Below are 27,657 nucleotides of genomic sequence, written 5' to 3'. Positions count from 1 at the left end.
AGTGTAAATTGTATAGCTTTAAATTTCTTAGGTGCAAATTAAAACAACTTAGTGCTATTTTGAAGATTATTTTCTAAATCTTGCCAGCAGAGGGCCCACTTTACTGATCAGAATATAAACCTACTGACTAGGATCTGACTCACTTGGGACAATACCATCCACATAATTGTTTTCTACTTAATTTGAATGTAACTACAAAAAAGTGTTCACCAAATTCATAAAACCTGTGTTTCACATATTTACTAAATCCTCTAATAGAGCTGTTATCTGGAAAGCTTGGGACCTGGGGTTTTCCAGATACCAGGTTTACCGTCTGTTTCAAACACCTTCAAATTCCTTAAAGAAAAGGTACAATCACTGGGGGGCACCTCCCAGTGATTGTAATTGTTTACTATATACCCCAGGCTGGTGCTCCTTTTAGGAGAAGCTGCGAGAGAGCGATTCTCTTCCTTCTGTCTCTGTTGCCTGCACAGTACAGTAATAAGCTGAACTGTAACAAAAAACTGGCTTTTTCACACTACTGTACATGCGTTGACTCACGATCACGAGGAAAGAAGACAGGAAGGGGGTGCTGAATATTTTGCCCCCCTCCCCAGTAATTAACCTTTTTTTCTTATTTAAAGCTGTTAAAAAAAACTTGTAACTATTAGGAATAAAAAGACAGGAACGTTGTTCCTACGATATGGTACTCTCTAATTCAGGGATCCCCAACCTTTTATACCCGTGAGCCACATTTAAATGGAAAAAGTGTTGGGAAGCAACACAAGCATGAAAAAGGTTCCTGGGGGTGCCAATAAGAGCTATAGTTGGCTACTTAATAGCCCCTATGTGGACTGGCAGCCTAGAAAAGGCTGTTTGGCATTTTACTTGGTTTTTATGCAACCAAAACTTTCCCTTCTTACCAGGAATTCAAAAATGGGCACCTGATTTTAGGCCATGGAGAGCAACCACCCAAGGGGTTGGGGAGCAACATGTTGCTCACGAGCCACTGGTTGGGGATCACTGCTCTAATTATTATAGAAAAAAGGCAAATCAATAAAAAATTGAACAGTTGGTTAAATAGAATAGAAAATTGCAATACTGTATTTTATGGTTTTCTTGATGACAGGTTTATAGATAATAGGTACTTGTATAACGCATTGTCAGAATGCCAAAGGGATCTTAACTAGTAAAAACATTACTTTGTCTTAAGTTTTGTGGGGGGGGTTTTTTGTATTTTTTTAGTGCAGCACATACAGTTCCTGTATAGTTGGGCTCATACCTGAGGAGCTTTCAGCTGATAATCACACCCCTGTGACATTATTTAAAGAATATGAAGTGATCCACAGCTGTTTTTCCAGAGAGAAAACATGGCCAGATTGTTATTTGCAGTTGGCTAGTGAATACTCACATATGTATATATTAGTAGCTCCTTTAACAACTTCATTACTAAGCTGCGGCACCATATCACCTTCTGGGACATGTTATATATTTAGGAATGTACAAGTTCCACTATAAAAGTACTATGCAGCTATTCCATGCACTGTACCACAAGTGTGCAAATGAGATTAGAGTAATATGATTTGGTGCTTGACGTTCGGCAATTTTATGAGAATGTTAAACCAGCAAAATTTTGCTGTTGTTAGGGTTAGCAATTTGGAGCGATAATATTTAAAGTTAACAAAAAAAGCATGATGCTCTCCCTCTTCTATAGGATGAGGGTCACAAAGGGCCAAATATAATTCAAATATAATGTACTGTTGCCCTGCACTGGCAAACTGGTGTGTTTGCTACAGTAACCCTACTATAGTTTATATAAATAAACTGCTGTGTACCCATGGGGACAGCCATTCAAACTGTAAAAAATGAGAAAAGGCACAGGGTACATAGCCAATAACAGAAAAGCTCTGTAAGCTCTGTGCCTTTTCTTCTTTGAATGGCTGCCCCATGACTACACAGCAGGGTATTTATTTAAACTATAGTAGGGTTTTTGAGGCAAACACCCCAGTTGTTCCAGTGCAGGGCAACAGTGTATTATAATGTATTTTCTTTTCTACACTTTGATTTTTTGGTGTTACTGTTCCTTTAAGCTGCTTGATTTAAAACACATCATTTAGTTATTTTTCTGGGCTGTCAAAATCTCTGTGCACACGAAACCTTATTTTTGTGCACACTATTTTTTTAGCTTGCACACAGCCAAGAACAAATTTAGTGAAATACTGCCTGTATCCTCCTGCTAAAGCACAACTTTGCCATAGAAGATTATTATATTATTTTTATAATGGGAAGACCATGGTACAAGTTTGGAAACTGGTGCTGAAAAAACAATATGAATAGAAGGATTTTAAATCAGAATTAGGTTCAAATATTTGGGGTAGAAAGTGTATTGCAGAGCTCCTAAGATAAGTTCTTTTTCTCACTTTTCACTCTCCTTTCCTCTTTTTGCAGGTTTACAGGCAGAGTGATTAAGGGTGTAATAAATATGGGCTCCTATAACTATCTGGGATTTGCACAGAACACTGGATTTTGTGCTGATGCATCTGCAAAATCTCTGAACCAGTATGGAGCAGGAATGTGCAGCACTCGGCAAGAAATTGGTAAGTGAGGTTGCTCTTCATATTTACTGATTTTTTGATTATTGCTCACAGGTTTGGCTTTAATTGGTATGATCGTATCGGTGCTTAAATTTACCTGTAGAAATCTCCTTTGCCTTCTTGGAATTCATTGTTCATGTTCATTTTGTGTTAACCATGTCCATGTTGCATGGATGTAAAGGAAGTTTGATCTCTCTGTGTGTTTGTGTAGGTAACAGTCCCATTATGCATATACAGCCGTTAAGTGCAGGTATTTGCAAGTGGTAATACCTAAAAACACACAGGTTGGAAACTGCTTTATAGCATTATTTAAGTGTAATCAAATGCTGATTTGACTTGTGTTACACAATATAACACTTAAATTGACTGTTTTTCAGTCTTCAAGATACCAAAATGACATGTCCTCTAAATTTTTTTAATTTAAAATACATATTTGGAAGTTCGGAATCATGTATTTTCATTTATGTAAAGGTGGTGTTTTGTCTGTAGTTTCTTGTTGGTTCCATGCCTTATCTTAAGCCTGTTGGCCATAACAAAACTCCAGCATGTCTTCGTTGTTATAGTTTTGCATTAATTACATTGTCGCCACCTGCCTGTCCTGGTATAGGAAATATGGAAAAACATGAGGAGCTAGAGCATCTAGTTGCAAGATTCCTTGGTGTGGAGGCTGCCATGACATATGGAATGGGCTTTGCCACAAATTCTATGAATATCCCAGCACTGGTTGGAAAGGTTTGTAGCATTTATTTATTTAGTGTACTTGGCCGACAAATTCATTTTTTAATTTTTTTAAAAAAATTAGCTGCTTGTGAATTTACCTAATTTTTTCCCAGGGCTGCTTAATCCTCAGCGATGAGCTGAACCATTCCTCTCTGGTACTAGGAGCCCGTCTCTCTGGCGCCACCATTCGTATTTTCAAGCACAATAGTGAGTAAGAGCATTGTACTACAGTATATACAGTCATGTCAAACATTACACCCCAAGTCAGTGTTTGACTTTTTCAGCATACAGATAAATATCAAATTAATGTCAACAACATTGACAGATAAAGGTGATACAATCTTAACAAATACATTTTGTTTTTATTTACATTTTGTGTCATTTAAATAAACAGAGTGACAACAAGTTCACAACTAGGTTGAAAAGCTCTCTTAGGGCTCTGGCACACGGTGGTCACTTGTCGCGGGCGACTAATCTCCCCGAAATGCCATCCCACTGGCGAGAATGTAAATTGCCGGTGGGATGGCATATGCGGCGCCGCGATTTCCCCGAAATTACGAAAGTTTCCTCTCAAGGCAACTACCGTGATTTCGGGAAAATTGCAGCGCTGCGTATGCCATCCCACCGGCGATTTACATTCAAGCCGGTGGAATGGCATATCAGGGAGATTAGTCACCCACAACAAGGAGATTTGTTGCGGGCAACTAATCTCCCCATCTACCATGGCCCTTAGGCCTTTAGGAAGTTTATTGATGCGTATGAGTCTAAAAAGGGATTTTAAAAAAAAATTGCCAAATAATACACATCAGTCATTCCACTTAGAAGATCATCTAAAATTATTGAAGTTTTCAAACAACTGGCAACTTGCCCATTCCAGCAAGTTTAGCCCAAGAGAAACATGCAAGACTCTGAAACCCTCTTAGAACCTTAGAATTCCATCATGGGACCTAGAGCGAGTGCTTACCACTATTGATGTCACTATTCTCCTTTTAGAAAAAGGTTTATACAAAGTTTCTGTTGCAGTTGTTTCTGCCAAAGGGGGCAATATTAGTGCTAAGAGTGTTTTTTGATGAATGAATGATTGCAAAGTTAAATTTTTTGTTCACTTATATCTCCTTTATCTTTATATACTGTTTAAATATCAAATATTGATATTTTAACATATCTTAAAAGAAAAACTTATGGGATGTACTCCTAACATGACTGTATATTGGGCATGAACTGGTTGTCATTATTTCTTGTCCTGTATCTGTGTGCAGACATGCAAAGTTTGGAAAAGCTGCTGAGAGATGCAATTGTACAGGGCCAACCACGAACACATCGGCCGTGGAAGAAAATCCTTATTGTGGTTGAAGGAATCTACAGGTAATTAACTGTTATTAAAAACTTGAGGTGTGTGTAAATTAGAAAATTGCCGGAATGGCGCTGCATGATGTATGTGGAAACTGTGGGTAAAAGAGTAAGATGCTTGCTGAGGGAATATGGAGAAGGAAAGACTGAATTACTATTACTTTTTCAGTATGGAGGGCTCCATAGTCAGACTGCCTGAGGTTATTGCTCTGAAGAAGAAGTACAAAGCCTACCTCTACTTGGATGAGGCACATAGCATTGGGGCTTTGGGACCCAATGGTCGTGGTGTAGTTGATTACTTTGGTCTGGACCCTAGAGATGTGGACATCATGATGGGAACTTTCACAAAGAGCTTTGGGAGTGCTGGGGGCTATATCGGGGGCAGCAAGGTAATTAAATGATTTTCAGAGGATCTCTTAAATGTTTATTGCTTAATAATATTGCCATATCTTATGGAAAATTGTTCCATAGGCACTTTGAGATAATGTGATGTATTTGCAGAAGCTATATATACCCACTCCTGGGTAGGGTTAATCTTTGGTCATGGATACAGTACATAAAGTGCTTTGCTAAAGTATTCACCACCCTTGGCATTTTTTAGGTTTAGATACATTCCAACCTATAATTTAAATGTTTCTTAATCTTATTTTATGTGATGGATCTGCATAAAATAGTCTAAGTTGGTGACATGAAATAATAAAAATATATATAAAAAAAGAAATGAAAAATGAAAATTGGCATGTGTAGATGTATTCACCTCCTTTGCCATGAAGCCCCTAAAAAGTCCTGGTGCAAGCAATTACCTTCAATAGTCGCATAATTAGTAAAATGAAGTCCACCTGTGTGAAATCTAAGTGTCACATGATGTGTCAGTATAAACACACCCTTTCTGAAAGGCCCCAGAGGCTTCACTAAGCAAGAGGCATCACACCATGAAGACCAAGGAGCTCTCCAAAGTCAGGGACAAAGTTGTTGAGAAATGCAAGTCAGGGTTGGGTTATATATATATATATATATATATATATATATATATATATATATATATATATATATAATATCCAAAACTTTGAGGATCCCCCAGAGCAGTGCTGTCCAACTTCTGTTGTACCGAGGGCCGGAATTTTTCCGACCTACGTGGTGGAGGGCCGATAATGGAAGCCAGTTTTGACCACTCCCCTTTTTGAAACTGCACCCACTTGAAACCACACCCATGTTATCACATGACCATACCCATATTAATGGTTGTAGTACAGCAAAAACCTGCCATACTCTGCCTGCCCTACCCTGCCTGTGTGTGCCATACTCTGCCTTCACTACCCTGCCTGTGTGTGCCATACTCTGCCTGCCCTACCCTGTCTGTGTGTGCCATACTCTGCCTGCCCTACCCTGTCTGTGTGTGCCATACTCTGCCTGCCCTACCCTGTCTGTGTGTGCCATACTCTGCCTGCCCTACCCTGTCTGTGTGTGCCATACTCTGCCTTCCCTACCCTGCCTGTGTGTGCCATACTCTGCCTTCCCTACCCTGCCTGTGTGCCATGCTTTCACTGTGTGTGCCATTCTTGGCTGGTTTGTGCCATACTTGGCCTGTGTGTGCCATAATCTGCCTGCCCTACACTGCCTGTGTGTGCCATACTCTGCCTTCCCTGCCTGCATGTGCCATACTTTCACTGTGTTTGCCATTCTTGGCTGGTTTGTGCCATACTTGGCCTGTGTGTGCCATACTCTGCCTGTGTGTGCCATACTTTGCCTTCCCTACCCTGCCTGTGTGTGCCATACTCTGCTTGCCCTATGATGCTTGTGTGTATGGCACACACAGACTGCTACAGTCTGCACAATAACTATATATTAAAAAACTTTTTAATCGAAGTACCACCTCAGTATATGTTCTTTTTGTAGTGTGCAGGGATTATTTGTGGGTTTCTACTCTTCCTGAGGTGTGAACAGGGGAACAATGGGGGTGATTACAGCCTGAGCCTGAGGTGTGAACACTACAGGGGGTGAACAATGCAGAGATTAAAAGGTGTGAACAACACAAGGGATTACATATTTAAACAATGCAGCCTGATTACAGCCTGAATCTCAGGTGAGAACCATGCAGGGGGGGCAGTTAATCACAGTACTGATACCATTTAGATCTTACACAAGAGTAAGCCATCAAAGCAGCCAGACAGGTGGGGGGCCACACAGAGGGGGGTCGCGGGCCGCCAGTTGGACAGCACTGCCCCAGAGCACCATCAAATCCATCATCTTCAAATGAAAAGAACATGGTACCATAACAAACCTGCCAAGAGAGGGCCGCCCACCAAAACTCACAGACCAGGCAAGGAGGGCATTAACCAGAGAGGCAGCACAGAGACTAAAGGTAACTACAAAGGAGTTGCAGAGTTCCACAGCAAAGACTGCAGTATCTGTCTATAGGACCACAATAAGCCGTACACTCCATAGAGCTGGGCATTATGGAAGAGTGGCCAGAAAAAAAGCCATTACGCTGAAAATAAGAAGGTATATACATCTTCAAAGTTGTAGGCATGTTCTGTAAATAGAATGGTGCAAACACTCAACACAATCCATTTTAATTACAGGTTTCGAGGCAACAAAACATGAAAAATGCCAAGGGAAGTGAATACTTTAGCAAAGCACTGTATACTATGATATAATACCATATTTGTTTAATTATAAGCACTAGTTCTTGTTTTAAATTATTACTTGGCTGATGGGTTGACTTTGTATCTATAAATGTATAATCTACCTAGGATCAGTTATTTTATGACCTCTGTGATTATAAGCCCTTGACTCTTATATTTGCCAGGTTCTCATTGAATACCTTCGGGCTCACTCTCACAGCGCTGCATATGCCACTTCTATGTCACTGCCAGTGGTACAACAAATCATAAGCTCTATGAAATGTATTATGGGAGAGGACGGAACTACTTTAGGTAAGTAAATCACAGACTACCATATTTTACTATGTAATGTGTGCAGTTTGAGTATTTTGTTTTAGGTTTGAGTTTTCAAACATAAAACAATGTCGCACTAAAAAACTAACTCATTTAATGCTTTTAAACAAAAATATTACAGAGATCAAAATTTCGTTGAGTCTGAATGTTTTACAAGGAACCGTATTACCTACACACAAAAACAAACATCATTATTTGTATTATCTCTTTTTATTTCCCACTTATGGCTGGATTTTATTGTTGATAGTATATCACATGTAAGATCCATTCAGCAATAAACTAATAGCAGGATTGGATTACTGTGATTAAATTCACTCCTGGCAATTTTCCAGCAACTTTTCCTTTTTTTTCTCCCCCTTCCAATGAGAAGTGCCCATCCTTTGGCAAACTTTCTGCCAAAACTTTACCAAACAACCTATTTCATTTGGCAGACAGGAGGGACTGAATTCAGAATATATTAGCGCTTTCTGCGTGGCAAAGCTGGTCACATCTGGCAAGCAGGAGAAAAGAGTGTCAGATAAGGGGTCACCTTCTGTTTTTTTAATGAACTCAGTGGCAATATGGGAAGAATATTCAACATCATGAATTCAGTGCTGTCATTAATTTAGAGTTGTTAGTATCACTTTAGAAGGTAGCATCCCATGAAAGGGTTATATGGCATGAAAGGGCAGCACCATGTCAGAGAGGCTCAAAGTGGCTAGAAATAGACTATAATCCTCCATAGTTAAGAATAAAGCCCATTTCTAGCCAACATGATGAGCAAACTGGTATGTAAAATAAGGATCAGTCTATTTGCTTAAGTGAAATTTGGAAAATTTGTTTAGAATTAGGAATACCCTTTCTTTATTGTATGCAAAGCAGTAGGAACTCTACACTGATGAGCCTAACAAGCATGAATCTGGTCTGAAGTTGGGATCTGATTAAACCCAGCAGGTCAGCTTTAGCATACAGGGTATTCTGTGATACATTCTACATTTTAGAAGAATATCTTGGTTGCTTCCCAGGACTCCTACAGTGTTTGCATATCTTAGGAAGAAACATGTAGCCCTTGAATCTGTATTTGGTTTGTGAACTTACCTGCATTTGATTGAATATCTTCTTACAATAATAGTAGAGTGTGCAATATAAAGTTTAAACTCTTTGAATGCTGTTAGGGTCACCCACATTTACCCCCCCCCCCCCCACACATGGTATATTGGTAGAGAATTCTGCAAAGTATGATTTGTTTGGCCCAGGGCCTGCTGGATCAATTTACTTTGATTTTACTGATATGCATAGCTGCTTGAATTTGTTTATTGAATGTGCAGGCGTTACTGGTATTCTGTAGGCTGACTATATGGATAACATCTATTGAATATAAGTGGCATGGAGAGCTGTTGGAATGCAAGAGGTTGTGTGTACAAATACACAAAGATACCAGTGTGAGACTGTGATTTATCACTGTAGCATTTATAAATAGTGCAAAATTTGAAATAATTTCTCTTTAAATAACGTTTGACTGCTAGTTTAGAATACTGTAATGCTCACATTTGAGCACCAGCATATAAGCTTTTCTATGATATCTTACAAAAGGCAAAAGCCTTGGCTATCGGTCATCTTGCCGATTGGACAGGATGGAAAACTATCAAACACATTAATGCTGAATCGTCAGATAGAGGTAGAATTCTTTTGCTTCTACCTGCATATCTGATGATTCAGCTTGAAAAAGAACGATCTTTGCCACGACTAATAGTGTCGGGAAAAATCACAATTGTAACTTGTATGGCCCTCGGATCCCATTTCTGTTCTGTAACCCTTGTTGCATAATTATAAAACCCCTGCTATAATTTAATGTACGGCACTGTGTAACGCTATATAAATGAATGATATGATGAAATTCAGCATCTCTGTAAAGCAGGTGAAATGTAGGTAATACAAACCACTAGCCTAACTATAAAGGCACAGACTACAAGGGCACTGGGGAGACAGGGGGCCCCCATGAGGAGGTGGAGGATGACCCATGATGCATGCCAGATTTTGGGTGCTTGCGTTATGATTTTATGAGGGTGTTGACCTGAAAATTTTTTTGGTGGGGTGGCTGGGCTCCCCAAAGTCGCATCCCTGCTGCAATCAAAGAGCACATCTTTTTACAGAAATCTAAAAATAATTTGTTCAGGTGGTACAATCCTTGCTTTCCTCATCATGGTTCACCCAGCAGGCAGGTAAACACATACAGCGTACCCAGATCCTTGAGGACAATGCTAGAACCTGAATAGACTGATTCTGAATTCTCAGTCATCAGCCCTTCCATTGTAGTTCCTGTGGGTTATTAACCAGCACATTTGCTTTTCAGCCCTTCACAGTAAATGGTTGGAAACGGATACTAGTACTGGGCCACATGTTATATGGTTGCAATTCTTTTATCCAGCTGGGAGCACTCCGTAACCCTGTGCAACAATGAGATGTCAAAAAGATTTTACCTTGAGAACTGAAATATTAATAAAGTATTCCATAACTTCTGGCCAGTTTTCCTAAAGCTACTGCATATTGTCTGCTTGCATTTTATTCTTTCTTCAGTCTATTTTAACAGCATATTTGTATTTCAACATCCATTGTGTGTGTTAAACCTTTCCATTCCACACCATTTTTCATTTTTTTACATGAAATGGCAGCAAATTTTTTAATTTCATTTTTTTTTTTCCAATTACTGGATTCAAAGGTCGCCAAACCTGTGGATCTTTCACTGATATAGCCACCTTAAGGTGACCACTACCAGGTTGATCCAAATATTTGGCCCATATCCATAATATGTATATAGTATATGTATGTATATGTGTGTATAAAGCCTGACATATTGGACTCTCTTCATACGCTGTACTACTATGATGGTTCTAAAACATCAGCTAGGTTGTCTGTTCCGTGCATAATACATACCAAACATAATCTGTATTGTTTGTGCAAAAGATTGTCACATTGTCATTGTTGGGACTTAGTCTCATGTGATTTCTCAGTGAGGGGGAAGACTGAAGGATATGCAGCACAGAATGATTTACACTATACAATAAACATTGAGAGCTAACCTGCCCCCTGGGGAGATAGGTGGGGCGGAGAAGAGCTTGCTCAGCCAGGGATTCAAAACATTGTGGAGGGATCAAAGGACTATTGGGATATTTGATCAGATTTCTTCTTGCTCTCTTCACCCGCTCTGCTCACATCTGGATGTGATAAAGTGTGTGAGAGGGGAAGGGTGCAGTATCTAACGGCTGTTCATTTTGTTCCACATCAGATGCCTAGATCATATTAGGGTATTTAACCCTTTACTTTTGCGAAAGACTGTTTTATGTGATAATATACGTTATATTATTACCACATGTTTTATATGATAATATGTGCTATATTATTAACACATTTATAAGGAGCCAACCAAGCTGCTAGACATGAGCTTAAAGAAATACTAATACCAGAACCTTTTTTTACATCTATCATAACATTGTCTTTTTGTGTTATATATAATTTTGCCTTAAAAGTATTTACCCAATGCTTTTACATTACCTATCTGACCCCCCATGTTCCTCTATGAGGGGACTGCCATATCTGTGCCGCAGAAGCCTGTTGGCATTAGAAGCTATAACTGACAGTCAGGTTGGCAAAACAGTTGGGTTAAGTAATTTAAAGTAACAGTAGCAGCCCTAAAAGTGAAAAACGTATAGGTAACTTTTAATGCATATTGATATCTTGAAGCGTAGTTATCCTTACAATATACAGTAACATATTTTATAGTTCTGTGTATTGTGGAAGGCTCTCTTCTGTTTCAGCACAATAATGGCTTCCTGCACAACGTAAAGTCCATACTGAATGGGTCTGCAGATGGTAGTGGAAGTACTTGACCGGCCTGTACAGAGTCCTGACCTTAATCCAAATGCACATCCTGTGGGATGAACTGAAACACCTACTGTGAACAAAGTTTGATCTTCAGCATCAGTGTCCAGTCTCACTAATGCTTTTCGTGGTTAAATCGAAGCAAATCCCACCAACAATATCCCAATACCTAATAGAATGCCTTACAAGAAGAGTAAAGGTTGTTTCTCACAAAGTACAGTGTAACATATGTGTTCAGTGCTTTTATTTCAAAATCAAGACTGCTGTTGCTTGACATATTCACTGTGACTACCTGTTGTGTAGTTTGCTTATGAGTGAAAGAGAGGGCCAATATCCAGTGGTGTTTTCCTGACTGTAAAAAAATCATGCTATCTTCCATCTTGGAAGCATTTCCCCTTGACTGAGTATGAAGCCTCTTTGTTCAGTTTACTGTTTGACATGCAGATGTAAAGAAATTAATTCCAGGTTCAGCAGTTGCCTGCAAAAGAAAACCTATTTATTCCTTTGGCAGCTAGGAGAAAATCTGAAATTCAGAAAAGCAAAAAGGAGTAAAAAATAAAGGAAGGAAGGGAAGAAAACATCCCTGCATTCATCTTTTTGAAGTTATGGGAGCAGTGCTGTCAGTCACTCTGAATATTTTCTAATAATGAAAGGGCACACACCTGATTTCCCCAGTGGCTAAAACTACTCAGGAAGATTGGGGGACCGATTTACAAAAAAAATTGTCACCTCAATTATCAGTGATAGAGTTAGTTTGTCTTTAAATGAATGCTGTATTGTGTCCTATATTGTACATTTTTTTTTGCAACATGACATTTTTTCTTGGCTGGGGAAAACTGTAGGGTACTTTTGCAGGCTTTCTGGTATCTTTATGGAATTTGTTCTCTTTTTGCTGCATTAGAAGCCTATGGAATATATTCTTATATATTGGAACTTTATAGATATGTGTTTCTGAATAATAGATTCCATCAGTTCCAGTCAAGGGATACTGTTGCCAGAATAAGTGTTTGCTTATAGCTGAAAACAAAGTATCAGTTTTGAGAAATTGTTATTTAGTTTATTTCTGAAATGCTGACTTGTTGTGTTTGCATGAAAAAGTATATTTCGAGATATTCATGTTCCTGTCTCTATTTTATTTCTGGCAATATACCTTTAGGGCAATGGCACGCTGCAAGATTGTGAGTGTTTTGCTGCTCCAATGTTTGAAATTATTGCAGGCCATTGTTCCCTATTGCTTTCACCAGCAATTGCCTGAACACGCAGGTGGACTTGTTGGAAGATGTTTGTCTGAGAAACAATCGCCTGAGCAGCAAGTGCACCTGGATAATACTGTCTTGAGAAAGGCACAGCAAATAATTTAAGATGTATAGTGAATAATACACACACCCTTCCTGTACATCAGGTTTATGGTTTGTTTGTGTCTGGCTCTGTAAATATTGTTCCATAGCACCACTAAATAAAATTTAGGACAGAGGGTGCAGACATTGTTTTTAGGTTTGTGCCTTAATATGGTCATGGAGCTATTCACTGACTTCATATATTCTTTAATATATATGAATCAAGTAATTAAGTAATTTAACTCTAGCTTTAATTTCTTTGGACAGAATAGTATTCTGGAATTTCTTAGTGGCCGCAAGCAGTGCCCCCAGATTATTACACAATGCCTCTTTTTACTTCTTGTAATTGGATTATAAACAAAATAGGAGCCACAAAGTGATTGTGGAAAGCATGCCATTGAGGGCAGTGACAACCCTTTGACAATTCTAAAATGCGTGCAAATGTTTCCCCTAGGTAAATCAATAGGAAAAAATAATGGAATAGCCTTACTCTTCATTAATTTGAGGGGACATAATCTGCAGTATTTTACATCAGTTTTTAGGTCAGACGCATCAGTCCCTGGCCCAGTGGAGCTTACGATCTAAGGTCTCTTTGGTATTCATAGAGACAATGATCAGTTTTATCAGAAGCCAGCTAACCTAATCAATGGGGATGTATGGAGGAGAAAAAAGAATTGGTTAAAGATATCTGTTGAAATGGGAAATGGTATTTCAAATCTTTCTTGATAACTATTTTGGAATAATAGATTTCATACATACTAAGCTGCTCTAAGGTCTCTGGCACAGGGGGAGATTAGTCGCCCGCGAACAAATCTCCCTTGTCACAGGCGACTAATCTCCCCGAACTACCATCCCACCGGCGGGATGGTACACGCTGCAAAGGCGATTTCGGCAAATCGCCGAAGTTGCCTCGCGAGGCATTTTCGACGATTTGCCAAAATCGCGCCACCGTTCGCCGGTGGGATGGCAACTTCGGGGAGATTACTTGCCCGTGACAAGGGAGATTTGTTCGCGGGCGACTAATCTCCCCGTGTGCCAAAACCCTAAGAAGTAAAAACAGTGTTTCTGCTTAAGTGGTATATGTGGTAAAGTAGTATTAGTACAAAGATGTTAAATAATTTGAATCTATCAGCAGCTAGAAATACACCAGCTTGTTTATTTAAAAGACATCTTGAAGCACTTTCATAGGAATCTTTAAATAAGCTAAAAAAACTTGTCTAGATTTACAGAATGATTCATCACAGAGTCTACTTTTATTCTGAAAGGGTTAAGCATAAGTGTGACTAAGGGCCAAGCAGTGCCCTGATGTGTCTGCCTTGTCCTTGTCTGGCGCCCTTCTCTGTCTCCACAACATAAAAGGACTGTGCAAGCAATGAGGCTGCAACATCTGTGACACCTTGTGCCTCATCTCCTCCTCCAGCTCACTTCTATATGGGCTCCTCCTCTCCCCCCTACTTTCTGCCTCTAACTGTAAACATCTGGTTTTATTTACGAGAGAGATGCCATTTAGAAGGACAGGATTCAGGAGGAAAATGAAGCCAAGTCTGTAATAAGCGGAGAGAAAATAGTATCGGATTTCTTTGTGGGGGTGAAGCAGAGGCCTGCTGGCGGGGAGGCTGAGGCTGCATGTGAGCTGGGAGACATGGGCTGGAAAAAAGTAGCACATATGCATTAGTGCAGGTGAGAGCCAAAGGCAGATATACATTGCAAAACAGGTTGGAAACCAGTGTATGGGTGCCAGTGGTACACGGTTCTGTAGCTGGTGAGAGAAATGTAGACATACATGTGGCTGGTGTAAGAGAGAGAAGCTAAACTACGTGTGCCAGGTGAAGGAGAGAAAAGGGCAGACTTGAGTCCAACACACTAATACTATCTTTTGTCTACACTTTTGCTCACAAACTGTAGTGGGCGGGAGGTTGCACAAGTATTTAATTGTCTGCAAAAAAAAAAAATTCTGTGTAATCTGCAGTTTGTTGGGTGCGCTACATGAGCACACATTTTAGAGTGTGGTAAGAGAATGGCATGGGGGTACAGCTAGTCATGTACACAGCATGTGCACTAGGCTTAAAGGCAGGTGTGCCTAAAGATGGCTATGCACAGGCTGCAGACAGATCAAGTCGGTAGCTTATCGGCCCTTGTATGAGGCCCTGAGACAGGCGTACTTGATGTGGATTGGGCAGGTTTAAAAATCCCATCTGGACAAGGGGTGCATTCACACCTGACAGCCTGTACCCTGTCAGTGTGATCCAGTCCAGCTGGTTCAGAGTGATCCAGTATTGCCCACCTTCAATATTTGGCCAGCTTAGGTTAAATTGCAGAGAAATAATAACACACTTCTTTGTAGAAAGGCAGATGCACAGGTAGAATGTGAGATAGAGGCATAAGTTTGTGTTGCTGGTGGTTTAATTAAATAAAAACATGATAATTAATTCCCTCTCTATTTAATTTTATACTCATACCAGAGTTTAGTAGAGGCAATATGTATAAAGCAATAAATAGTGTTTAAATTATAACATTTATTTATTGTTTTATTTATAGTTTTTTAGTTATTTAAGTGAATACATAAAGGTATTTTATTGTTTGTCCTTCTGGCTGATTATTCCTGCAATTATTGCTAGTGGCACAAATAATCATTCCACTGGTATAGTGTGTTAGCATTGATGCCTTACAGAGCTTGCTGTGGTCAGTTGTGTGTACGTGTGTTTAAAGGTGGCCACACACGTGGCGATTTTTGTCTTTGGTTGCACGAAAGATCTTTCCAATCGGCCACTAACGTTCAGGGCTGAAACGGCTGATATGGAGGTAGAAACAATAGGATTTCTACCTCCTTCTGCCGATTCAGCTCTGAAGGCAGATTTTACTCAGGTGCCTTCTATGGCACCCGATCAAAATCTTCTAACCCACCCGATCGGCGAGTCGACCAATATCAGCAGCCTCCTGTGATATCGGTCGACTCACCGACTTGCCATACATGCACCGAATATCGCACAAAACGAGGTTTTGTACGATATTATCGGTGCGTGTATGGCCAACTTAGTCAAACCAGACTGAAAAGTTGGCCTTAATTTACGTAATGATGATAGCCAGAGGATTCTGACATATAGCTATACCATGGATATTGATTGCTTCATTGATTGGACAGTTCTGAATTTTCAGCACTGATGAAAGGCCAGATGACCTGAAATATTTCCAAGTACCAAACATGAGACACCTGGAAATGTGGCACCAAAGTGAAAGAGTATTTTTATTTCTTGCTTCCTTGCTGTGACAGGGAAAAATTATAATGGAAAGATATACAGAGTATTTTCATTACTCTCCCACCCCACCTTCTATAAATTACTCGATTTGTAGTTTGGTATTGCCTTAAACTACTATTGTCTCTCAGGCTATCTGGCCTCTTGATATCCCCCCTCTTGTGTTGAACTATCCTAACAAGAAGACAGAAAAGTGTCTCTTGGAGGGGCAAGTTTGGCCCATGGGCCACTAACTTTGAAGGGTTTAAGAAACTGTTCATAGTTCCTTTTTTATCATACAGAACTAGCATACACCAGTATGGGACCTGTTATCCAGAATGCTCGGAATCTTGGCTTTTCTGGATAATAGGTCTTTCCATAATTTAGATCTCCCAACCTTAAGTCTACAAAAAAAAATATTTACACCCAGGTTTGTTTTGGCTCCAATAATGATTAATTTTATGCTACTGTCTTATAATAACAGAGAAAAAGGAAATTCTTTTTTAAAATGTGGCACTTTCAAGAGAACGGGTTTCTGGATAATGAGTCCCATACCTGTATATAAAGACAGTGTTATGAACATGTTGAAATTACAGGGTGTTAAAAGACAAAATAAAAATTGCTTCTTAAACTGCACATAATAATCCTAGGTTCTTATTCTTTCTACACAGGTCAGAAACGTGTGGAACAGCTGGCCGAGAACACAAGGTATTTTCGCCGCCGACTTACTGAGATGGGATTTATCATTTATGGGAACAGTGACTCCCCAGTGGTACCTCTTATGTTGTATATGCCAGCCAAGATTGGGTGAGTATTGGTGATTGTTTCTGTGTAAAAATATATTACATTGTATTACAGCTTGTGATGCTAAAGCACACTTTTTGCGAGACTAGCACTTTATTAAAAATAGGACTTTACTTTATACTATCAACATATTAAACCTTTTATTATTCAACCAAACACCCCATGTTTATCCCTCTGCCTTCAGTATGTTGGTGATACTGTTTACATTGGTGCTTCAGCCTGTCAAAGTTTTGCACAAGTTTTGCACAGACTTTTATATAAATTACTGATGGACATTTGTAATGTGTTATACTACTTTGCATGTCTAAATGGTAATAATATATCCACAGACAGATTGGGACAATTTATGCTACAAAATTGTTAATAATTTTATATATTATGGAACAACAATGCTGTTACAATTGCTCTGTATACAACAATAAAGATCTTGTTGAAATACAAAAAAAAAATATATATCCACAGACCACTTGTTATCAACCAGTGCCAGCAACCTACCCATACTGATTATTGGTATCCCACCCTGGGTTTCCTCAACCAAAAATGATCAAAAATAATTTAAAAAAAAAAAACAAAAAAAACTTTTTATAAATGGTAACTGATGTCTAGTTGCACAGTTTGTCCTTTATTCATATCTTTTCTTTCACAGTGCATTTGGCAGAGAAATGCTGAAGAGAAATATTGGGGTAGTGGTGGTGGGATTCCCAGCAACTCCAATAATTGAATCCAGAGCTCGATTCTGTGTATCTGCTGCCCACACAAAGGAGATGCTTGATGCGGTGAGTTCTCTTTGTCCTCTGCAAGCTCTGTTGTGTGCTCCCATGTATTGGCCTCCATCCTGTACATGTTGTTATGCTTAAAGCAAACTGGTAACATTTAAAGGATGGCACTTGGAAGGCAGTGATATTCGTACCTTTTGGCCATATTGATTGGATGTTGGCAGGTTGGTTGATGACCCCATCATGGTAAACTGGTAATCTATTTTGAAACAGTTTGGTAATTTTTAAAAAAAATAGTACGAGTGGTTGGTATTAAGCTGTATTCCCTGCAAGATATATTTCTCTCTTTTTTTTTTTTTTAATTTCTTTGGCCACATGTTACATAGTTACATAGGGTTGAAAAAAGACCAGTGTCCATCAAGTTCAACCCATCCAAGTAAACCCAGCACACCTAACCCACACCTACCAATCTATACACTCACATACATACACTATATATACAACCACTAGTACTAACTGTAGATATTAGTATCACAATAGCCTTGGATATTCTGATTGATCAAGAACTCATCCAGGCCCCTCTTAAAGGCATTAACAGAATCTGCCATTACCACATCACTAGGAAGAGCATTCCACAACCTCACTGCCCTCACCGTGAAAAACCACCTACGCTGCTTCAAATGGAAGCTCCGTTCCTCTAATCTAAAAGGGTGACCTCTGGTGCGTTGATTGTTTTTATGGGAAAAAAGAACATCCCCCCAACTGCCTATAATCCCCTCTAATGTACTTGTACAGAGTAATCATGTCCCCTCGCAAGCGCCTCTTTTCCAGAGAAAACAACCCCAACCTCGACAGTCTCACCTCATAGCTTAAATCTTCCATCCCCTTTACCAGTTTAGTTGCACGTCTCTGCACTCTCTCCAGCTCATTAATATCCTTCTTAAGGACTGGAGCCCAAAACTGCACCGCATACTCAAGGTGAGGCCTTACATGTAAAGGCACTTCTCTCATTACTGTTGCATCTGAACACATCTCACGTGCAATTACTAACACAGCCGTTCTACCATGTAACAAGGTCTCTCTTTTATTTTGCAGGCCCTGAGAGAGATTAATGAGGTGGGAGATCTCCTGCAACTAAAATATTCCCGTCATCATTTTGTACCTTTACTGGACCGACCTTTTGATGAAACCACATACGAGGAGACTGAGGATTAATATCTGATGGAGAAGTGAGGGGGAGGGAAACTGTGCCAACTAACAGGACACTTAGAATATTTATAGACCTTGCCAGCCATTCCAATGCTGGGAGGGCAACTACGATCTCTCCTCCTGTAAACCTCTGTCTTTGATTATTTCTTGGATGGAGAGGAGGTGCCGTTTTATAGATATTTACCTTTTTTCTATTATTTATTTGGAAACGGGACCAGTGAAAACTCCACATCATTAAGCTTGAGGTCTTCCTCACACTAACCTTCAGCACTGTGGATAAGATTTATAGGCAGCTACTCAACCTTACACTCATATGTATGTAACATACTTGCACAAAGTATTGAGATATAGCATAACTCTCAAACTGGTGATTCCTTCTGTCTTTTTCATTTTAAACACCTTTTAACCTTACCTCTGCCAGAGCTGTTAGCAGTGAGTTGCTGTACCCGCTCTTGGAATGCTTTAATTTGAAAATGTTAAAAACAGCATAGGTGCTAATTAATATGCTGTCTGTAGGACTGGGGTTTGCAATACCACAGCGGTCAGTAGTATTCTGGCACAGATTGGCTGGATAGCTGTTTTTGAAATCATGCTTGGTACTTTCTGCCATGACCAATGTATCTGCGTACTGTTTAATGAGATCCATATTGGGGGAATTAATAGGCACTGCAGACTGAAGGGTAGGCTTACTTTTTCTAAAACATCCTGGACTATACAGATTGCTGTCTGGAATTACAAAATAAGCAAAGCTTTTTCTCTGCCCATCCTTAAGAAAAAGAGAACCTACATATAAATATATGAATAGCAATTAGACACCTTGGAAGCCTAAAATACATAGTAAAATTACAGGCTACAATATCAGACCAATCTTTGGTGAGATCAGATAATATGCAAATGTATGAATAGAATGGCTTTTCTTGGCCACTGTAAGTTCTGATTGGATGATATGAGTTCTGATGTTTACTTGTGCAAATATAATGTTTCTAATGTTTGCTAATGTGGACTTTTTTTTAAATGTACATTCCGCTGGTTCCGAAACAAGCTACTACAGAAAATCCCTTGCTCAGCTAATCTGAGCCCACCTGAATCTCTGAAATGGCCTTAATGTGTATGTTTTTGGTATGACGTTCAAAGAAACTGATCCGAAAGAATGCAGACTTGTATGTCCCTTTTATGTGATAATACTTTACTGTTTTTTATGTTCATTACTTTTTGGTAATGGTTTTGAAAAAACTTCTTGTTAATGCTCCAGCTCTTATAAACAGTATGTTATGGATGTTATGGCACACAAGTCAAAGTGAAATATCTGATTTGTGAGATTGTAAGCTGCTAAAAAAATAAAAATCAAATTATTTTTTGTGTTTTATTTTACCAGAATTGATATGTTAAAGTTGAACTTGTAATTAATTTATAGTAAAAAAAACATGCATTCTCTTTCTGGAGGAAAAGAAGGAATTGTTAGAGCAGTGTTCATGGAAGTACAATCTAAGCTCTGTTGCCTGATGTTCCTCTCCCATGTATTCGAGGAATACTGTCATGGGAAACATGTTTTTTTCAAAACGCATCAGTTAATAGAGCTTCTCCAGCAGAATCCTGCATTGAAATCTATTTTTGAAAACATTTACAGATTTTTTTTTTTATATTCAATTTTGAAATTTCACATGGGGCTAGCCATATTCTTTATTTCCTGAGTGCCATGAGCCATGTGACCTGTGCTCTTATAAACTTACACTTTACTGCTGAGCTGCAAGTTAGAGTGATATCACTCCCCTCCCAGCAGCCTATCAGCAGCCTATCAGCAGAACAATGGGAAGGTAGCAAGATGGCAGCTCCCAGTAGATATCAGAATAGTAAGAAATCCAAGTCTGGACTCCTCCAGTTACAGGAGGTAGGAGAAGCAATAGGTTATCTGAAAGCAGTTCTAATGTGTTGCGCTTGCTCATATTCAGGCACAATGCAGAGTTGGCTGTCTGTACAACAATAATACAACTAAATAAATTAATTGGTTGGTTCAAGAATTTTTTTTAAAAAGGTAGAGTGAATTATTTGCTATGTAAACAGTGTAATTTAGAAATAAAGTTCACGAGTGTCCCTTTAGGGCTCTGGCACACGGGGAGATTAATATATATATACTTAATCCATTTAGTGCAGTTTACCATCAACTAGTGATGAGTGAAATTTTTTAGTAGGTTTTGCCACAAAAAAATACCCATAGACTCCAATGAACGCAAAAAGGAGTTTTGTGAACTTTCCGGTGAAGCTAAAAGGGACAGATTTGCTTATCACTACTGTTGACCTATCTCAAGAGTAGAAGCCCGTTTGTTCTGTATTATAATATGGGATATGGTATGAAAATCTTTACTCGGTGCTTTGATAAACTGATAAGGAACTGTCCTATCTAAATTGGATTATTAAATTACTAACAAATTCAGTGTTTTAAAGAAAGGATTGGTATGTATGCAAATTATTGGTGTTGTGGGGAGTGAAAATCAAAATATTTGTTTTGTTTTTTGACTTTTCACAAATTCTACATGTCACAACATGGGACATTGTTTTAACTTTTTGCATCTAAGCATCAAAGTTATTACAGCTAAAATTTTAAAGTGCTAGCTTCTAGGCATAAGCTTTTACTCCAAGCAGAGCCTTCTGCAGGCCAGCAGTCCTTTAAGTTAACTTCTAGTATGTTAGAGAAAATAAAAATAATGACCAAACTATTTCAAAATAGCACACTCTATATCAGTGCTGTTCAACTTTTGTGGTACCGAGGGCCAGAATTTTTTTGACCTACATGGTGGAGGGCCAATATAGGAAGCCAGTTTTGACCACTCCCCTTTTTAAACTGCACCCACTTCAAACCACATCTGTGGTAGTATGTATGTATGTATGTATGTATAACTTTATTTATAAAGCGCCACAAGGGTACGCAGCGCTGTACAGTCTTACAGAATACAAAATTACACACAGGGAGGACAAGTGATATAATAAATAAATACATATATGTATATATATATATATAAGTGCCATGTGGTATGAGACACAGTAGGAAGGAGGTCCCTGCCCCGTAGAGCTTACAATCTGAGTGTTTGGGTAACATACAGGCACAAACTGGAAGGTAAGAGTGCATCAGGTATGGGCATTTGCCCTTAAGCGCAGGACTGGGCAAAATAATGTCTTAGTGCTCCAGAAGGTAACAGCTGAGTTTTTTCTTAAAGAGAGTGGGTGAGTTTTCCCTACGGAGGGATTCAGGGATAGAGTTCCAGAGGTAAGGAGCAGCGAGATAGAAAGGTTTAAGACGAGAGAGCGCAGTGGGTGTGGATGGTGTAAAGAGACGGAGGCTGTGAGAGGAGCGGAGGAGACGACCAGGAACATGTAGGGAGACCAGTGAAGAAATGTAGTGAGGAGCAGAGGAGTGAAGGGCTTTGAATGTCAGCAGAAGGATTTTGTAAGCTATCCTTTGCTTGACAGGCAGCAAAAACCCAAATGGTTTGCTCTATGCTGCTTATGTGTGCCATGCACACAGGCAGCATAGGGCAGACAGTACATACAGTGACACAATGCTGGCACTGCTCTGTCTGAGGTGTTAACAATGTGGGAGTTTACAGTCTGAGCCTGAGGTGTGAACAATGCAGGGATTACAAGGTGTGAACAGTACGGGGTTTAAACAATACAGGGGGTTTACAGTCTGAATCTGAGGTGTGAAAAATGCAGGGGGGGGCAGTTAATCTCAGTACTGATACCATTTAAAGTTTACACAAAGGTGAGCAGTCAGACAGGAGGGGGGCCGCCAGTTGGACAGCACTGCTCTATATCATAAACTATATTTAAAGGTAACCCCTTTAAAAACCAAAGGCACTGTTAATAGTCAATGGTGCTTAATAGTCAATCAGGCCTTAGTAAGCCAATATTGTTTGTATTTTCTAAATTGTGTTCCCTGTACAGCACAATTTAACTTTTTATTAAGAAATTGTAAAATGTGTTTTTACTACAAGGCACGTTTTACTTTGTTTTTCCACATTGTATATTTGTGTGTCACCAAATAAATAAACAGTTATGAGCCAATGTCAGGTTACAGTATTCTAGAAGGCTGGGGTACAGGATGGATATGATTAGTAATTACTACCAAACATCTCATCCTCTGCATCTGACCTTACTAATTTACGCCTCTATGGATGGGTTGTGTTACATGGTTTGCATTATTTATTAACATCTCTTCATATATACACCAGAAAACATTTCAGCCAAACGAGAGATAGATGTAATGTTACACCAGAGAACGCCTTGTAGCTAATGAAGGGGTATGTTTAAAAAAGTCCCATGTAGGACATTGTTTATCTAACCAACAGTTTATTATAGCAACTTGATCATTCTGCCCTCTCTTGCAGCCCTTAGCAAACCAATGCTTAGTTGAAGAAATTACCATATTCCCTATGGGATTAACAGACATCACAAATACTCTAAACACACTTTTTACTAAAAGGATTGCTGTTGCACAGCTTGACTTAAACAGTGTTAGTTCCCCACGCCCTCTTTTTAAAAAAAAACAGGTTCTTGTATGTGTTTTTTTTCACACCTCCAAATACATGCTTTTATGCTTTCAATTAAGATATTTTGGCTTTAGTGCAAGGTGGAGATGAAGCTTTCTGAAACTGACTTTATTATATTTATACTTCTAAAAATGTAAGACATATTCTGGTAACTATTACCTTTCTTTGATGCTTCATTGAAAACCATGAACCATTCCACTTCCACTGGCTGCTTTTCAAGGCTGTTTGGAAGAGCCAGTAGCCCATGGGACTTGGGGTGCTCTAATAAAGCTGGAAGTAATAATGCTTTTTTTTTTTAGCACAAATTTAAGTCAGGCAGTAGATATTATTTAACACTGCCTAGATGAGGAAGTGATTTTTTTTTAATATTTTTATTTTTTAGAAGTTTTCATAGCATACATGAACCGTATCCATTACAGAAAAGTTACATCTTTATTTATATAATATAAAATCATTCCAATCATACATTTGTTTACCGGTCTGGTCTTACATTATGCTTCTTACAGGGGCACGCCCCATTAGCTTTACTTTCTCCAGTTCCCTCAGCAATGTTGCTTTTATTATGCTTTGGAAGCTGCAGTCAAGTTTCTTAAAATATGTTATATACCTGTAAAGTTAGTCTGAGTTATGCATAGCCTTATCTTTATAACCATAGATTAGTGATTATGAAAGAAAAAGGAAAAAGGGAAGCGGAATAAAAACAAACTAGCATGAAAAAACATAATAACATAGTAACTTAGTAACTGGGTAGTGGAGATATAGTATCCCATGTGAATTGGTCACTGGTTTAATTATTGTTGCTGTATCTACTCATATCGTGAGGAGGTGGGGGGGTAACTGATCCTGAAACCTATAGGTTATCCAGGGTTTCCAAACTAGTTGAAATGAGTTAAATTTATCGTTAGCGACGCTCGATAGCTTTTCATTGATAAAGATCCAATCTACTTTGTTTTTAAACAGTGTAAAATTAATAGATGGGGCCTTCCAGGACTTCGCTATTGTTTGTCTGGCTGCAAGGAACATACAGTTCAAGAGTTTTTGTTTGACTTTTGGGACAGTAGCTGAGGGCATTCCCATTAAAGCTTCGTATGGGTTTTTGCGTAAGTTTAGATGTAGCACTGAAAAGATCAGGTTATAGACTCTTGCCCAGATGAGGAAGTGATTTTAAAAACATGCTACATGTCCCCTTTAAGGACTTCTGGAATTCATACAAGATGTGCAGATTCAGCCACCCACATTGTATGTGTCTATATTAAATGTTTGTGCAAAGTGCCCAGTGGAGTTATAAGGCCAGTGTCGAAACTGCAGAAATAACAGCAGAATGACAATTATGAATAGTTCATTTTTTTCCAGGTTTCATTCATTGGTATGGTGCCCTGAAATGTGGCCAAGAAAAGGAAAATCACATATATGGGCAGATTTATTTAGCATCTTTACGTTTAGTGTTATCTACAAATATGTAAATAATATTTTCTAGAACTACAAAAATGTTCTTTAAATAAATCTCCTTTACAGCACCATTCATTTAATACTTGCCTTCCACTGTTACCTGACAAGGTAAATACAGATACCTATCAAAAGTAATCAATCCCTTTATGGCTTACGTATTTACCCTGCCAGGTAACAGAACAAAGTGCTTGGTATTAGTGGTGCAGAACAGGAGAATCTGTAGGCAAAATAAATTAATATAGAGGAATACAGGAAAAAGAGCAGAAAATATTAACAAATAGAGACCAAGCAAAGGAGTGTAATGGAAAAAGTGGTGAAAATAGAGAGGGTACAGAGGAAATGCTACAAAGGAGTGGAGAAAAGCAAAAATGCTGAAGAATGAGAGAAAAAGGCTGAGAAAAGGGATAAAAGGGGACAGAAAAACAGCAAGAGAGTCAAGTAAGTGTAAGTTTCCAGCTGTGTGTGCATAAATATGGGAGGTCTGTTGTACCTACAGGGTTGACTTTGAAGAAATATTCCCTGCATTGGCCAGCCAACCTTTAGTATGGTGATACATAGCCCTCAGTATGTAAGAAGCTGGGCAGAACTGTTCAATGGTGTTTTAACCATTTGCTTACATTATCTGGTTGCTAATAACTTGGTTAAGCACCCTGCAGCACTGACGTATGAAACTTCTGTTTTTTTTGTTTGATATATCCAAATGAAATCACACATCAGACTGAGCCATCTGATTCCTGTAGGACAGTGACAAAAATACCCCATCGATTGTGAAAAGGCTGCCTATACACTAAGAGCTAGTCGCCTATTTGTTTGAAAACTGCAGCATATCTAAGCAATCTTAGTGGAATAGTTTCCTTTTTTTTCCATTTGTTAAAATCTCAAAGGCTAATTAGTAAAAGGTCAAAATAAGTACAAAAGATAATCATATACTGGGTAAAAGAAAATGTTCCAAAACCAAGGGATGGGTGTTTTATCAGTTAAAATAGATCTAACTATAATAATGAAACTAAATTGGGCTAATGTCACATAGAACAGTTTTGCATACTTTGCATTTGTCCAAACATTCAGAACTAATCCCTGCAAAACATTTTGGGTGAGAAACAAAATGTATTTTGATGCATTTTACATAGGAAACAATGGTAAAATTATCAGAGGGGTGCAGGGGGGTTGACTGCGCCTCACCAGGCAGTGGGCTGTTTTGGAACTTCAGCAGAGCTTTGCCAAATTTGCACAGGAATGCACAGGATCTAGTTACACCACTGGTGATTAGGACAATTTTTGAGTATCCTGAGGCCATACTTTTTAGCAAGATATGTTGCTAAAGGTAAAATGACCACTATATATGCTATTAAACACAATTAATTTATAAAGATGAATAGATAGCAAAGGACAACATTTTATTGCAAAGACATAAAATGATCTGAATCTCAGTAGATAAGAAGAAAAACATTTTTACATGAACATACAATTCTAGATAATGAGGCATATTTATGTTACACATGGCATGTACTCTAACCAGACTGGAACACCCCTTACCTGCATAACACATTTTACTTAACCATGAATCACCAATATTAAGTTGGGCAACCCCTTGACAAAGGACTTGGTTCTGAAATGTTGGGGTTTTCTCAATCCACGTGTGTTTGCTTTTGTGTATCTGCTTTATTGTGTCAAGGCTAATTGTGATGTATACTATGCACTGAACTGTGAAACTCTTGTTTGTTAATATTTACTTACTATATAAAGGGCATTTTATGTTAACATACCAATTGCTTCCTTGACCTTCTGATTTTTTAATAGGTGTGCATTGAGTTATTAGTTAATTTTTATCTTTATTCTGTTTGCTCCTATGTGGGCTTGGAAAACAGATTCTCATTTGCACCTATTTCTTTTTTGCTTTGTGTTTGTACATGTGGTTTGACCTTCAAAAAACATATTGTTCCCCTCTATTGGATTTGTGAGATAGCCACACCAGCAAGGGAATGGATGCATGGAAATATAATCTTTCACACCTAGATATGAAGGACTGTAAAAGGGGACATAAAAGGGTGTATTTGCAGAGCTACACATTTTTATTGCTGTAAATGTGGGGAATCAAATGCAAATCTATACCCACACTGGCAGAGTATAGCCCAATTATGGGATGAGGTAATGAACTGTATCAACCTTCCCTAAGGGTGAAGACACACAGAGCTACTAAACTTCAGAAAATACCCTGCCATATACAATACTGAGAATTGCCTCTGCTAAAACACACGTAGAGACATGTATCAGTAAATCATCAGCATTGTCTGTTTTAGTAGCCATATCAATGGCAATTCGATCGGTCATTGCCTCCACCGCTAATGTTAAGCGGCGGGGGCAATGACAAAGTAGCACTAGGGGTAGGCAGGAGAGCGCCCCTCAATCATTGCGCCCTAGGCAGCTGCCTCTTCTGCCTACCCCTAGTTCCGGCCCTGCTAGTAGCTCCGTGTGTCTTCACCCTAAAATACTCTTTCCACAAGTTTGTCACAGATGTTTGGGTAGATAAAGGCATGTAGGGAGAATACCACTATTCTATGCTAGAAAGACATTGATGATGAAGTGAATAGCTATGAAAGCCCCAATCATAGAGATATGATATGGAGTAACCTTCTTAGAATATGGGCATATTGGCTTGCCCCATCTTAATATATTTAGATACCATCTTACATAAACCTTGGTATGGATGAGCTATTTTGCATATGTATGTTAAAAATGTACATTAATCAGAGCCCTCACAGGATACCCTGGACTGCTGGGTTTCCAAAATGCTTCCGCACCTGATTATGATAATATTTTATCTGGACCTCAGTGCCTTACAATTCTGCAATTATTACAGCAATGCAATTATGCAAAATTAAATCCTTACCTATAACTGTTCATCTT

The 27,657-nt window shown here is 38.8% G+C and overlaps 1 protein-coding gene across 1 annotated transcript in view; it reads left to right on the top strand.

The window, feature by feature from the left end:
- The window catches only part of sptlc2 (serine palmitoyltransferase, long chain base subunit 2), a 40,349-nt gene extending 20,231 nt beyond the window's left edge, over window positions 1-20,118 (top strand). The window contains exons 4-12 of the mRNA XM_002938869.5: window positions 2,428-2,576; window positions 3,181-3,305; window positions 3,407-3,500; window positions 4,553-4,658; window positions 4,813-5,032; window positions 7,453-7,579; window positions 16,700-16,835; window positions 17,479-17,608; window positions 18,644-20,118. Of these exons, the coding sequence (XP_002938915.2) occupies window positions 2,428-2,576; window positions 3,181-3,305; window positions 3,407-3,500; window positions 4,553-4,658; window positions 4,813-5,032; window positions 7,453-7,579; window positions 16,700-16,835; window positions 17,479-17,608; window positions 18,644-18,763 (1,207 nt within the window). The 3' untranslated portion in view covers window positions 18,764-20,118. The remainder of the gene's footprint in view (window positions 1-2,427; window positions 2,577-3,180; window positions 3,306-3,406; window positions 3,501-4,552; window positions 4,659-4,812; window positions 5,033-7,452; window positions 7,580-16,699; window positions 16,836-17,478; window positions 17,609-18,643) is intronic.
- Window positions 20,119-27,657: the final 7,539 nt, after the last annotated feature.

Source organism: Xenopus tropicalis, chromosome 8 (assembly GCF_000004195.4).
Source record: "Xenopus tropicalis strain Nigerian chromosome 8, UCB_Xtro_10.0, whole genome shotgun sequence".
In the NCBI taxonomy this organism is placed as follows: domain Eukaryota; kingdom Metazoa; phylum Chordata; class Amphibia; order Anura; family Pipidae; genus Xenopus; species Xenopus tropicalis.
Note: the sequence above shows the minus strand (reverse complement) of the source record. Positions and strands in the feature narration are given on the sequence as shown.